Below are 16259 nucleotides of genomic sequence, written 5' to 3' on the forward strand. Positions count from 1 at the left end.
TTTTGGAAATCATTGCATACACTGCGCACGCGCCTGTCCACCATGGACTACAGACATACACTACAGTCTGAAAATGGTTATTAGAATAATAAACTATCCATAGAAATGGAATTAGAACTGATAGTACATTTAGGTTATTATGCATATGATATGTCGGAGTCTCTCTCTACATTTTAGAATAGAGGATACAGAGATATGGAGATGCAAGCATCGAGATAAAGATGATTATCGCCATTTATTTCAACAACACCTTGGATCCAAACAACATCTAAACACAATTGTCATCAAGAGATACAATATAATACTGTTCTATTTAATTATGTGGATTGACCTACACACAACAATATCCTAATGGAACATGAAATGGTCACATTTCTTACATGTTTTCAAAGTCAAAACATTAAAAAAAAGAATCTTAAACCTAACATCGGTGTGGCTAAATGTGGAAATAAATTGAAAATGACACTAAAGTGAAAACAAGCATTTACATTCCCCAGGAAACATTCCCATGCATTGACAGCTGATTAACGGCTCCAACTTCTCTCTAGTCTACAAATTAACGCATTGATTTACTTGCCATTGTTAATTTTAACAGGCTGTTGATGAAAACAATTCTGTTGATATACTGATTCGTTGTGGTCTTCAATTGTTCTTAGTACACAGTGTAATCATAATTGTAACATTTCTGTCATTATGCTGCCATTTTAGTTTATTTAGAATGGCAAGATGTACCCAAATACATTTCAATAAATACAAATCTAGGAAAATTAAATGTTCTAATACCTAAATAAATAGATACAACTTGTAATAGTGATCTAATCAATTTTATTCAGTTTCCCATTGATTTGTATGCTTTGGGACAGTAAATGGTTAGGATTGCACTCTCATGCACGTCACTTGTTTCAACTTCACAAAGGCCTCACATTGGGGTGGTGTTTCTTCAGGTGTAACGTGAGACTGTATTTCACTATGAAACTTTTCCCACAAAGTGTACACGCAAACGGCCGTTCTCCTGTGTGTACACTCTGGTGCGTTTTCAGATGGGCTGACTGGGTGAACCTCTTCCCGCACTGGGCACAACTGAATGGTCTTTCTCCTGTGTGAATCCTCATGTGCACCTCGAGGTTCTGAGACGTCATCAGACACTTGTGACAGAAAGGGCAAACAAAACGCTTCTCCCTGCTGTCAGCGCTCCCTTGGACCTCGCTCCATTGGGGATGGTTAGACTGTTTCTCATACATGGCAAAACTCATCATGTCGGGTCCATCAAAATTCGATGCTGTGTTCATTCCCTGTGTCAGTTGACAGTGAGCGGGACTCACGCCTGAGATATTTTCGAGGTTTCGTTGGAGCGGAGAGAAGGTCATCTCTGGCTTAGCCTGTTTGGTCCACGCAGAGCACATATCCATCTCTAATTCGATAGGCTGAGAGTCAATCATGTCGATATCCCTCCTATCGCTGTGAGTCCCTACTTGACTGTTAAAGGTGACAGCTGATACAGTGGGAACAAGTGGAGGCTCTGGGTGGACCACAAGCACATCAGAGTCTGTTCCTGAGGCATAGGAGCAAACCAGCTCTGCTGTTTCCATCCCTAGGTGACCAGAGGAACCAGGCTGATTGGGGGTTTCATGCAGTGTGTATTGAGAGCCCAATATCATCCGTTTCCCGATACTTAATCTAGATGCAGGGCGTTTGAGAGTGTGCTTCGATGTCTCTTTCCTTTGCTCACCCTGGAAGATACTGTTATCTTCATTCTCTTGCCAGTCCATCTTCTTGCTCCTGAACTGTGCTGGACTGTCCCCTTCCTTTATTGTATTGGGGGATGTATGGGGAGCCACACCATCTCCTCCCACGGATGACACATTAACACCTGGAGGAAAATATCAAACAAAAACCATTGTGTTAAAGATTAAGAACTACATAGTGTAGAACTGCATGGTGGGAGCTAACTTTCTGAATGGTTTTATGGGACATATACCAGTAGTAGGGGTTATGATTACCTCATTTGATGCCACTATCTGAATCTGAGTGCACAAATATGTCATCACCTTCTATCTCTCTCTCGCGAACAAAAATAAATGCAACAATTTCAAAGATTTTACTGAGTTACAGTTCATATAAGGAAATCAGTCAATTGAAATAAATGTATTAGGCCCTAATCTATGGATTTCACGACTGGGCAAGGGTGTAGCCATGGGTGGGCATAGGCCCACCCACTTGGGCGCCAGGCCCACCCACTGGGGAGCCATGCCCAGTCAATGAAAATGAGTTTTTCCACACAAAAGGGCTTTATTACAGACAGAAGTAAGCCATCAGACAATCCGGCAGGTGAAGAAGCCGGATGTGGAGGTCCTGGGCAGGTGTGGTTACACGTGGTCTGCGGTTCTGAGGCCGGTTGGACGCATTGCCAAATTCTCTAAAACGACGTTGGAGGCAGCTTATAGTAGAGAAACAAACATTACATTCTCTGGCAACAGCTCTGATGGACATTCCTGCAGTCAGCATGCCAATTGCACACTCCCTCAAAACTTGAGACATCTGTGGTATTGTGTTGTGTGACAAAACTGCACATTTTAGAGTGGCCTTATATTGTCCACAGCACAAGGTGCACCTGAGTAATGATCTTGCTGTTTAATCAGCTTCTTGATATGCCACACCTGTCAGGTGGATGGATTATCTTGGCAAAGGAGAAATGGTCACTAACAGGGGCATTAAACAAATGTGCAAAAAATAAGAGAAATAAGCTTTTTGTGCGTATGGAAAATTTCTGAGATCTTTTATTTCAGCTCATGAAACATGGGACCAACACTTTACATGTTGCGTTTGTATTTTTGTTCAGTACACAGTACCAGTCAAAGGTTTGGACACACATACTCATTCAAGGGTTTGTCTATATTTTTTTACTATTTCCTACATTGTAGAACAATAGTAAAGACATCAAAACTATGAAATAACACATATGGAATCATGTAGTAACCAATAAAGTGTTAAACAAATCAAAATATATTTTAGATTTTAGATTCTTCAAAGTAGCCACCCTTTGCCTTGATGACAGCTTTGCACACTCTTGGCATTCTCTCAACCAGCTTCATGAGGAATGCTGAGCACCTGTTGGCTGCTTTTCCTTCACTCAGTGGTCCAACTCAGCCCAAACCATCTCAATTGGGTTGAGGTCGGGTGATTGTGGAGGCCAGGTCATCTGATGCAGCACTCCATCACTCTCCTCCTTGGTCAAATAGCCCTTACACAGCCTGGAGGTGTGTTTTGGGTCATTGTCCTCTTGAAAAACAAATGATAGTCCCACTAAGCGCAAACCAGATGGGATGGCGTATCGCTGCAAAATGCTGTGGTAGCCACGCTGGTTAAGTGTGCCCTGAATTCTAAATAAATCACAGACAGTGTCACCAGCAAAGCACCCCCACACCATCACACCTCCCCCTCCATGCTTCACTGTGGGAACCACACTTGCGGAGATCATCCGTTCACCTACTCTGCGTCTCACAAAGACACGGCGGTTGGAACCCAAAATCTCAAATTTGGACACATCAGACCAAAGGACAGATTTCCACCGGCCTAATGTCCATTGCTCGTGTTTCTTGGTCCAAGCAAGTCTCTTCTTCTTATTGGTGTCCTTTAGTATTGGTCTCTTTGCAGCATTTCGACCATGAAAGCGTGATTCACGGTGTGGCTGAAACAGCCGACTCCACTAATTTCAAGGGGTGTCCACATACCTTTGTATTTTTTTACATGTATTTTAGGCACTCCATATATACAGAACATTCGGGAAGTATTCAGACCCCTTGACTTTTTCCACATTTTGTTACGTTACAGCCTTACAGTGAGGGAAAAAAGTATTAGATCCCCTGCTGATTTTGTACGTTTGCCCACTGACAAAGAAATTATCAGTCTATAATTTTAATGGTAGGTTTATTTGAACAGTGAGAGACAGAATAACAACAACAAAATCCAGAACAACGCATGTCAAATATATTTGCATTTTAATGAGGGAAATAAGTATTTGACCCCCTATCAATCAGAAAGATTTCTGGCTCCCAGGTGTCTTTTATACAGGTAACGAGATGAGATTAGGTGCACACTCTTAAAGGGAGTGCTCCTAATCTCAGCTTGTTACCTGTTTAAAAGACACCTGTCCACAGAAGCAATCAATCAATCAGATTCCAAACTCTCCACCATGGCCAAGACCAAAGAGCTCTCCAAGGATGTCAGGGACAAGATTGTAGACCCACAAAAGGCTGGAATGGGCTACAAGACCATCGCCAAGCAGCTTGGTGAGAAGGTGACAACAGTTGGTGCGATTATTCGCAAATGGAAGAAACACAAACTAACTGTCAATCTCCCTCGGCCTGGGGCTCCATGAAAGATCTCACCTCGTGGAGTTGCAATGATCATGAGAACGGTGAGGAATCAGCTCAGAACTACACGGGTGGATCTTGTCAATGATCTCAAGGCAGCTGGGACCATAGTCACCAAGAAAACAATTGGTAACACACTACGTCGTGAAGGACTGAAATCCTGCAGTGCCCGCAAGGTCCCCCTGCTCAAGAAAGCACATATACAGGGCCGTCTGAAGTTTGCCAATGAACATCTGAATGATTCAGAGGAGAACTGGGTGAAAGTGTTGTGGTCAGATGAGACCAAAATCGAGCTCTTTGGCATCAACTCAACTCGCCGTGTTTGGAGGAGGAGGAATGCTGCCTATGACCCCAAAAACACCATCCCCACCGTCAAACATGGAGGTGGAAACATTATGCTTTGGGGGTGTTTTTCCTGCTAAGGGGACAGGACAACTTCACCGCATCAAAGGGACGATGGACGGGGCCATGTACCGTCAAATCTTGGGGGAGAACCTCCTTTCCTCAGCCAGGGCATTGAAAATGGGTCGTGGATGGGTATTCCAGCATGACAATGACCCAAAACACACGGCCAAGGCAACAAAGGAGTGGCTCAAGAAGAAGCACATTAAGGTACTGGAGTGGCCTAGCCAGTCTCCAGACCTTAATCCCGTAGAAAATCTGTGGAGGGAGCTGAAGGTTCGAGTTGCCAAACGTCAGCCTCGAAACCTTAAAGACCTCTGCAAAGAGGAGTGGAGCAAAATCCCTCCTGAGATGTGTGCAAACCTGGTGGCCAACTACAAGAAACGTCTGACCTCTGTGATTGCCAACAAGGGTTTTGCCACCAAGTACTAAGTCATGTTTTGCAGAGGAGTCAAATACATTTTTTTTTTTTTTTTTTTTTTACATGCGTTTTGTTCTGGATTTTTTTGTTTGTTATTCTCTCTCACTGTTCAAATAAACCTACCATTAAAATTATAGACTTATCATGTCTTTGTCAGTGGGCAAACGTGCAAAATCAGCAGGGGATCAAATACTTTTTTCCCTCACTGTATATTAAAATTGATTAAATCGTTTTTTCCCCTCATCAATCTACACACACTACCCCATAAGGACATCGCTGCACAGCTAGTTTCAGGTCTCTCCAGAGATGTTCGATCGGGTTCAAGTCCGGGCTCTGGTTGGGCCACTCAAGGACATTCAGAGACTTGTCCCGAAGCCACTCCTGCGTTGTCTTGTGCTTAGGGTTGTTGTCTTTTTGGAAGGTGAACCTTTGCCCCAGTCTGAGGTGGATGATGGAGAACAGAGCAAAACCCAAGCCATGAGGTTGAAGGAATTGTCCATAGAGGTCCATTTCAGCAAATAAAAGACGGATCTAAATTAATTGTTTACGAGGTTACAATGAATTACCATGAAATGTTTACGAGGTTTAATGTTTGATTTGTTACATTAAATAATTCAGTAATGACAAAAAACAATTATGGCAATCATCAATTTTACCGGCAGTAAGAAACTGCTAGCCATTGGTTGCTAACAGCTGTGAACTGCTAGCTAACTGGCAAGCACAAAAACAGTAAACAACTTCGGGAGTACAGACCCCCAGAAACCGACCGATCGTCCCCTCTAGTGGCAAAAATTGGAACTGCCGGAAATGTATAGTCAAAGAGGAGAATAATTATTCTGTCAAGGAAGTATTTTTTTTTCTCAGAAATAGCGGCATACTAAAACAAAATAAATGTGACAGTGTGTACAGTGGGGGGAAAAAGTATTTAGTCAGCCACCAATTGTGCAAGTTCTCCCACTTAAAAAGATGACAGAGGCCTGTAAATTTCATCATAGGTACACGTCAACTATGACAGACAAATTGAGAGAGAAAAAATCCAGAAAATCACATTGTAGGATTTTTTATGAATTTATTTGCAAATTATGGTGGAAAATAAGTATTTGGTCACCTACAAACAAGCAAGATTTCTGGTTCTCACAGACCTGTAACTTCTTCTTTAAGAGGCTCCTCTGTCCTCCACTCATTACCTGTATTAATGGCACCTGTTTGAACTTGTTATCAGTATAAAAGACACCTGTCCACAACCTCAAACAGTCACACTCCAAACTCCACTATGGCCAAGACCAAAGAGCTGTCAAAGGACACCAGAAACAAAATTGTAGACCTGCACCAGGCTGGGAAGACTGAATCTGCAATAGGTAAGCAGCTTGGTTTGAAGAAATCAACTGTGGGAGCAATTATTAGGAAATGGAAGACATACAAGACCACTGATAATCTCCCTCAATCTGGGGCTCCACGCAAGATCTCACCCCGTGGGGTCAAAATGATCACAAGAACGGTGAGCAAAAATCCCAGAACCACACGGGGGGACCTAGTGAATGACCTGCAGAGAGCTGGGACCAAAGTAACAAAGCCTACCATCAGTAACACACTACGCCGCCAGGGACTCAAATCCTGCAGTGCCAGACGTGTCCCCCTGCTTAAGCCAGTACATGTCCAGGCCCGTCTGAAGTTTGCTAGAGTGCATTTGGATGATCCAGAAGAGGATTGGGAGAATGTCATATGGTCAGATGAAACCAAAATAGAACTTTTTGGTAAAAACTAAACTTGTCGTGATTGGAGGACAAAGAATGCTGAGTTGCATCCAAAGAACACCATACCTACTGTGAAGCATGGGGGTGGAAACATCATGCTTTGGGGCTGTTTTTCTGCAAAGGGACCAGGACGACTGATCCGTGTAAAGGAAAGAATGAATGGGGCCATGTATCGTGAGATTTTGAGTGAAAACCTCCTTCCATCAGCAAGGGCATTGAAGATGAAACACAAACACACCGCCCGGGCAACGAAGGAGTGGCTTCGTAAGAAGCATTTCAAGGTCCTGGAGTGGTCTAGCCAGTCTCCAGATCTCAACCCCATAGAAAATCTTTGGAGGGAGTTGAAAGTCTGTGTTGCCCAGCGACAGCCCCAAAATATCACTGCTCTAGAGGAGATCTGCATGGAGGAATGGGCCAAAATACCAGCAACAGTGTGTGAAAACCTTGTGAAGACTTACAGAAAACGTTTGACCTGTGTCATTGCCAACAAAGCGTATATAACAAAGTATTGAGAAACTTTTGTTATTGACCAAATACTTATTTTCTACCATAATTTGCAAATAAATTCATTAAAAATCCTACAGTGATTTTCTGGATTAATTTTTCTCATTTTGTCTGTCATAGTTGACGTGTACCTATGATGAAAATTACAGGCCTCTCTCATCTTTTTAAGTGGGAGAACTTGCACAATTGGTGGCTGACTAAATACTTTTTTTCCCACTGTAAATGATAACACATTAGTGCAGGAAATGAAGAAATGTATTAAAATGCTGGCAGTGAATGTTGGAATTAAACACTTAACTATATAAATGAGCAAAAGCTGTAGGCATTAAGGAAATAGAAGCCTGTCTCTAATAGAAGCCTGTCTCTAATAAGCCCCTGTTGTGTTCAGTGATTTAAAGGGTTAATCTACACCCAGAAATAATGTCAATTTAATGAAAGACTGTTTTTTATCAGTGGGTAAAATACACATTTTCCTCATGATTTAACTTCTAAGTGGCCTGCCTGTGAAAAATCAGGAAATCGTGTACGAACGCATCATAGCTATATAATTCTTGTCACTGGAAATAGGGGATTACACACATTTCATAATGCTTTTAAAACAATTAGCTGCAGTCCAGATCGCCAAATCAGCCAATAGATAGTATGGGTATACTTGTCTAGAACACATCCATCCGTGTATATCGTCATGACAGAGTATAGATTTCACTTAGATGTGCTCAATCTAAACAGTCTGCCAAATTATTCACCTCCGTTTCTCCTTCAAGTACCATGTCGAAATGCGCTGTGTGTGTAAGAAACAGAGATATTACATAAAGGAGGAGATAGGAATCCCATTGGCAATGAATGGAGAAACACCCCACCCAACTGACTGTCGACCAATCGCATTCACGTTGTCATGCTGCATCACGTGGTTGCTAAGCTAATCGTCACGCAATCCGATTCTGATGTTTCCCCATCTCCTCAAAATTATCTCTCGTGTCTACACTCTCGTGTCACATTTACGAAGATCACATTCAAAAGACGGGTCTACACTCAAGTCGCTTTGTGGTCTGATTGTGTTCAGATATGGCTGAACTTCTTCTTCAGAACGTGGTCAGGGATGCATCGTGTGCGGATTTCTCCTCAGCCTGGACGCAATCAGGCTACCGAAAGCGCATACACTACCGGTCAAATGTTTTAGAACACCTACTCATTCAAGGGTTTTTCTTTATTTTTACTATTTTCTACATTGTAGAATAATAGTGAAGACATCAAAACTATGAAATAACGCATATGGAATCATGTAGTAACCAAAAAAGTATTTAAAAAATCAAAATATATTTTTAATTTGAGATTCTTCAAATAGCCACCCTTTGCCTTGATGACCTGGAATGCTTTTCCAACAGTCTTGAAGGAGTTCCCACGTATGCTGAGCACTTGCTGGCTGCTTTTCCTTCACTCTGCGGTCCGACTCATCCCAAACCATCTCAATTTGGTTGAGGTCGGGGGATTGTGGAGGTCAGGTAATCTGATGCAGCACTCCATCACTCCCCTTCTTGGTCGAATAGCCCTTACACAACCTGGAGGTGTGTTGGGTCATTGTCCTGTTGAAAAACAAAATGATAGTCCGACTAAGCCCAAACCAGATGGGATGGCATATTGCTGCAGAATGCTGTGATAGCCATGCTGGTTAAGTGTGCCTTGAATTCTAAATAAATCACAGACAGTGTCACCAGCAAAGCACCCCCACACCATAACACCTCCTCCTCCATGCTTTACGGTGGGAAATATACATGCAGAGATAATCCGTTCACCCACACCGCGTCTCACAAAGACAAGGCGGTTGGATCCAAAAATCTCAAATTTGGACTCCAGACCAAAGGACAAATTTCCACCGGTCTAATGTCCATTCCTTGTGTTTCTTGGCGCAAGCAAGTCTCTTCTTCTTATTGGTGTCCTTTAGTAGTGGTTTCTTTGCAGCAATTCGACCATGAAGGCCTGATTCACAGTCTCCTCTGAACAGTTGATGTTGAGATGTGTCTGTTACTTGAACTCTGTGAAGCATTTACTTGGGCTGCAATTTCTGAGGCAGGCAACTCTAATGAACTTATCCTCTGCAGCAGAGGTAATTCTGGGTCTTTCATTCCAGTGGTGGTCCTCATGAGAGCCAGTTTCATCATAGCGCTTGATGGTTTTTGCGACTGCACTGAAATGTTCCGTATTGACTGACCTTCATGTCTTAAAGTAATGATAGACTGTCGTTTCGCTTTGCTTACTTGAGCTGTTCTTACCATTATATGGACTTGGTCTTTTACCAAATAGGGCTATCTTCTGTATCCCCCCCTACCTTGTCACAACACAACTGATTGGCTCAAACGCATTAAGGAGGAAATAAATTCCACAAATTAACATTTAAGAAGGCACACCTGTTAATTGAAACGCATTCCAGGTGACTACCTCATGTAGCTGGTTGAGAGAATGCCAAGTGTGTGCAAAGCTGCCATCAAGGCAAAGGGTGGCTATTTGAAGAATCTCAAATATAAAATATATTTTGATTTGTTTAGCACTTTTTTGGTTACTACATGATTCCATACGTGTTATTTCATAGTTTCAATGTCTTCACTATTATTCTACAATGTAAAAAATAGTAAAAATAAAGAAAAACCCTTGAAAGAGTAGGTGTTCTAAAACTTTGGACCGGTAGTGTACAGTGGGCGACGTCAACAGCACTCCTCCCACAAGTCTCCAGAAAACGTGTGTTTTGGGACCGAGAGGCACCTTTTCATTACAGTGAGGGAAAAAAGTATTTGATCCCCTGCTGATTTTGTACGTATGCCTTCTGACAAAGACAGAAAACAGAAAAACACATGTAAAAAAAATTATAAATCGATTTGCATTTTAATGAGGGAAATAAGTATTTGACCCCTCTGCAAAACATGACTTCGTACTTGGTGGCAAAACCCTTGTTGGCAATCACAGAGGTCAGACGTTTCTTGTAGTTGGCCACCAGGTTTGCACACATCTCAGGAGGGATTTTGTCCCACTCCTCTTTGTAGATCTTCTCCAAGTCATTAAGGTTTCAAGGCTGACGTTTGGCAACTCGAACCTTCAGCTCCCGCCACAGATTTTCTATGGGATTAAGGTCTGGAGACTGGCTAGGCCACTCCAGGACCTTAATGTGCTTCTTCTTGAGCCACTCCTTTGTTGCCTTGGCCGTGTGTTTTGGGTCATTGTCATGCTGGAATAACCATCCACGACCCATTTTCAATGCCCTGGCTGAGGAAAGGAGGTTCTCATCCAAGATTTGATGGTACATGGCCCCGTCCATCGTCCCTTTGATGCGGTGAAGTTGTCCTGTCCCCTTAGCAGGAAAAACACCCCCAAAGCATAATGTTTCCACCTCCATGTTTGACGGTGAGGATGGTGTTCTTGGGGTCATAGGCAGCATTCCTCCTCCTCCAAACACGGCGAGTTGAGTTGATGCCAAAGAGCTCAATTTTGGTCTCATCTGACCACAACACTTTCACCCAGTTCTCCTCTGAATCATTCAGATGTTAATTGGCAAACTTCAGACGGCCCTGTATATGTACTTTCTTGAGCAGGGGGACCTTGCGGGCGCTGCAGGATTTCAGTCCTTCACGGTGTAGTGTGTTACCAATTGTTTTCTTGGTGACTATGGTCCCAGCTGCCTTGAGATCATTGACAAGATCCACCCGTGTAGTTTTGAGCTGATTCCTCACCATTCTCATGATCATTGCAACTCCACGAGGTGAGATCTTGCATTGAGCCCCAGGCCGAGGGAGATTGACAGTTCTTTTGTGTTTCTTCCATTTGCGAATAATCGCACCAACTGTTGTCACCTTCTCACCAAGCTGCTTGGCGATGGTCTTGTAGCCCATTCCAGCCTTGTCTGGCCTACAATTTTGTCCCTGACATCCTTGGAGAGCTCTTTGGTCTTGGCCATGGTGGAGAGTTTGGAATCTGATTGATTGATTGCTTTTGTGGACAGGTGTCTTTTATACAGGTAACAAACTGAGATTAGGAGCACTCCCTTTAAGACTGTGCTCCTAATCTCAGCTCTTTACCTATATAAAAGACACCTGGGAGCCAGAAATCTTTCTGATTGAGAGGGGGTCAAATACTTATTTCCCTCATTAAAATGCAAATCAATTTATAACATTTTTTACATGTGTTTTTCTGGATTTTTGTTGTTGTTATTCTGTCTCACTGTTCAAATAAACCTACCATTAAAATTATAGACTGATCATTTCTTTGTCAGTGGGAAAACGTACAAAATCAGCAGGGGATCAAATACTTTTTACCCTCACTGTACAACGTTGGAGGAAATACGTTCCTAGCGTGTGAGGAATATGTTTGCTGGCCTCATAATTGCTAGCCAGCTAGCTAATATTTAGAAGAAAAAAAATATTGTTTGACTAGAGTTATGCTAACCCGTTTGCAATCCCTTTGGCGTTGCTTGCTAGCTACAGAGGTTAGCTGGCTAGTTAGCTACAGTAGTTAGCTACTGCCATCAGTAGTAGTTGTGTTATCATATTTAGCCTATTCCACCGTTTGTAGAATGCATACTGGCATTTTAATATACAGTTGAAGTCGGAAGTTTACATGCCATTGACGGTATTAACTGTAAAATACCATATTTGGAGGAGGATTTATTTTTTGGGGGGAAGTATTACATTTGACAGATGTTGGAATCTGTCTCTTGGGTCTTAGCCAAATACATTTAATCTCAGTTTTTCACAATTCCTGACAATTAATCTTACTAAAACTTCCCTGTTTTAGGTCAGTTAGGATCACCACTTTATTTTAAGAATGTGAAATGTCAGAATAATAGTAGAGAGAATTATATATTTCAGCTTTAATTTCTGTCATCACATTCCCAGTGGGTCCAAAGTTTACATACACTCAATGAGTATTTGGTAGCATTGCCTTTAAATAGTTTACCTTGGGTCAAACGTTTTGGGTAGCCTTCCACAAGCTTCCCACAATAAGTTGGGTGAATTTTGGCCCATTCCTCCTGACAGAGCTGGTGTAACTGAGTCAGGTTTGTAGGCCTCCTTGCGTGCACACGCCTTTTCAGTTCTGCTCACAAATGTTCTATAGGATTGAGGTCAGGGCTTTGTGATGGCTACTCCAATACCTTGACTTTGTTGTCCTTAAGCCATTTTGCCACAACTTTGGAAGTATGCTTGGGGTCATTGTCCATTTGGAAGACCCATTTGCGACCAAGCTTTAACTTCCTGACTGATGTCTTGAGATGTTGTTTCAATATATCCACATCATTTTCCTTCCTCATGATGCCATCTATTTTGTGAAGTGCACCAGTCCCTCCTGCAGCAAAGCACCCCCACAGCATGATGCCTCCACCCCCGTGCTTCACGGTTGTGATGGTGTTCTTCGGCTTGCAAGCCACCCCCTTTTTCCTCCAAACATAATGATGGTCATTATGGCCAAACAGTTCTATTTTTGTTTCATCAGACCAGATGACATTTCTTCAAAAAGTACGATCTTTGTCCCCATGTGCAGCTGCAAACCGTAGTCTGGTTTTTTTATGGCGGTTTTGGAGCAGTGGCTTCTTCCTTGCTGAGCGGCCTTTCAGGTTATGTTGATATAGGACTCGTTTTACTGTGGATATAGATACTTTTCTACCTGTTTCCTCCAGCATCTTCACAAGGTCCTTCGCTGTTGTTCTGGGATTAATTTGCACTTTTCGCACCAAAGTACGTTCATCTCTAGGAGACAGAACGCGTCTCCTTCCTGAACGGTATGACAGCTGCATGGTCCCATGGTGTTTATACTTGTGTACTATTGTTTGTACAGATGAACGTGGTACCTTCAGGCATTTGGAATGTGCTCCCAAGGATGAACCAGACTTGTGGAGGTCTATAATTTATTTTCTGAGGTCTTGGCTGATTTCTTTTGATTTTTCCATGATGTCAAGCAAAGAGGCACTGAGTTTGAAGGTAGGCCTTGAAATACATCCACAGGTACACCTCCAATTGACTCAAATTATGTCAATTAGCCTATCAGAAGCTTCTAAAGCCATGACATCATTTTCTGGAATTTTCCAAGCTGTTTAAAGGCACAGTCAACTTAGTGTATGTAAACTTCTGACCCACTGGAATTGTGATACAGTGAATTATAAGTGAAATAGTCTGTCTGTAAACAATTTTTTGAAAGTAGATGTCCTAACTGACTTGCCAAAACTATAGTTTGTTAACAAGAAATGTGTGGAGTGGTTGAAAAACAAGTCTTAATGACTCCAACCAAAGTGTATGTAAACTTCCGACTTCAACTGTAACACGGAAATAGGGAAACCGGACACACTGTGGACACGGTAGACACATTTAAATGTAGGTATAGATGCATGACGCGTTCGGAATTCTATGAACAGAACTCTATGATCAGAATACTAAAGCTGCATGAACTGTCAAGACATGGCGGGAAAGTAACATAACGCTGCTCTCACTCTGGGTAGATATGCCATTTATAGCTCAGTTGCAGAGATGAACTGCAAGTTGAACTCTGTGAGATAGACTCCTAAACTGATAGTGCATTTCGTTTAGGCGATTTTACAGCTTGCTAGCTACTTCAAATGCTGAAATTAACTTTGGTATTGTGTGTAGCTATGTTTTCTAGCTAACTACCTAGCTAGCTAGCCAGCCAGCCAGCACAGGGAGAGAGAGAACATTGCATTGTGGGTTTTGTAGTAGACTTGAACTGCAACAGATTTCCCAAAAGATTGTCACATGTTTCTACCAATCATATTACAACAAAATGTAACAAAAATATTGTTTTCACATATTAGTGTTATTTAACACTGTTGAACACTGTTACTAATATGATTAGTGGTTTGGGGTGGATTATCCATTTAAGTAAATAAATGCCAGGGCTATTAATTGAAGTTTTACAGTATCTTCATACTGTACTGTCTTTGCTATAACTGATGAATCTGGGAAACACAGAATTAAACTGGGAAACACAGAATTAAACTATTGCGTAATTGCATCAGATGCCAGTTATGTTATGAGCATCTGTCCACGAGAGATTAACTGATCAACATAACTTCATCATACTAGAACACCTCCACAGATCTGCACTCTACTTACCTTCCTCATGTCTGTCACTGTCCTCCGAGTCCTCATCTTTGATAAGTACCACATCGGGTAACTGCAACAAATCATAATTGCATGCAAAACATTTGGTAAATTATATCCCATTCTGTATTATTGTTCAATTAGAATTTACGAATAGTGGATAAACAACACACATTGGGGATATAGCTAGCTTCTGAAAGAGTTGAATATGGGAACTGACCTCTTCTTCTTCTACAAAGTAGCAATCTCCAGCCGTTATTGTTATCCCATTACTTTTATGACATGTGTCCTCCTGCTGCGACTGCTTTGGATGGATACCTTCACCAAGTGGGACTGTTCCTGTAACAACAGCTTGAGTTCCCGCTTTCCCATCGATTCCTCGCGCAATTATAGACTCAATCAAATGCAGTTTCTTCTTGAGGTCCTCGTTTTCCTTGTAGCTTCTTGATATTTCTAATTGCAAAATCGCATAACCTTCATCCATGACTTCACAGATGTCGGCCACGGCTGCCTTGGTCAACGCCCCCATGATGGACGCTAACTGCTCGTGCAAAGCCTTGGAATTCCACATGGGTCCGGGTATTCTGCTCATTTTCAGGCCTAGTCTGTAGTTACAGTTAATCGTTTATTGACACTTGAAAATGTATCATAATATTTGGGTGGTACTAAGGATTTGGAAATACCGATGTGCGAAGAGTTCGTCCATCGGGAGAATAGCTTGCTAGCTGGCTAAGCTACAAACAATAGGAAAGGGGGCGAAGAAGAGATACTTCCTGTACCCCCACACTCAGTTTTCAAAATAAAAGTTTTTAACAGCAGCCTTGGTGAATGCGTTTTCTCGTCACAAATAGATGAGTTAGCTGATAACGTCACGAAAACGATGCGCACGCTTCAATGGGGCAGAAGTCCGGGTGTTGTGATTCTGAATGGCCAGATAGCCTGCGTGGAACACTGTATTATCGGCATATTCAACAGCGTTTAAGAAATGTATTACCTTCAACAGTGTTATCCTGTGATCAAGCCGTCATTTTTTTTGCTAACGGGTTAGCAATTAGCATGTTTGACATTTCAGGTGGAAATACTACTATTATGTTTTTGATAAGCGGTATAGCTAAAAGAATACGTCCCGTATAATCGGTATACGGTCCCAAGTTACTGGCCACCTTACTATTTTGTTCAATTACAAGATATATCCGTTTAATTTTGTTCAAAAGAGACATACCAACCTCGTCTCCGAAGTGTTTACTAGATAGATGGCTAGCCTTCCGGTTGAAAGAAGTTGACTTACCTTTCAACTTTTCATTGCTTAGCCCGGTGCGCCCTCCTGTGGACTCATAAAAATGGTTCTTCAACAACGTATTTTTCATTGTAACCAAATGTCTCATAATTTGTTTTACATATTCAACGTATGTTTTGAGAAAGTAGATAACAGTTTAATGCTAAAATATAAATGAGGATGAATAATTTACATCAAATCAAACTTATGTGCATTGACAAACAATGAAAACACTGTGTTGGAGTTTGTGTTGAAGAGATGCACTTGGAAAGTAAGGGAAGAAATACACAAGATGGGTTGAATAAATATACAACAAACAAACATAGTTGCCCACACTTAGGTTTTGTTGCTAAACAACCAACCCCTATATTCGGGATAAGCTATGTATGTGCACCTTTGATATCCTGCTCATGAGTAACCATGAATAAACAGAAT

At 41.9% G+C, this 16259-nt stretch overlaps 1 protein-coding gene across 1 annotated transcript; it reads right to left on the minus strand.

Moving 5' to 3' along the window:
- Positions 1-210: 210 nt before the first annotated feature.
- On the minus strand, positions 211-15820 carry LOC311099215 (uncharacterized protein). Its single transcript, XM_084139894.1, has 3 exons — positions 14769-15820; positions 14561-14621; positions 211-1870 (listed from the first exon to the last, which is right to left on the minus strand). Exons 1-3 carry the CDS (start codon positions 15138-15140, stop codon positions 909-911), a joined length of 1395 nt encoding a protein of 464 aa, XP_083996020.1. The 5' UTR covers positions 15141-15820; the 3' UTR covers positions 211-908.
- Between the last annotated feature and the right edge of the window lie 439 nt (positions 15821-16259).

The sequence above is a fragment of the Coregonus lavaretus genome, assembly GCF_964263955.1.
Source record: "Coregonus lavaretus genome assembly, chromosome: 23".
Classification (NCBI taxonomy): domain Eukaryota; kingdom Metazoa; phylum Chordata; class Actinopteri; order Salmoniformes; family Salmonidae; genus Coregonus; species Coregonus lavaretus.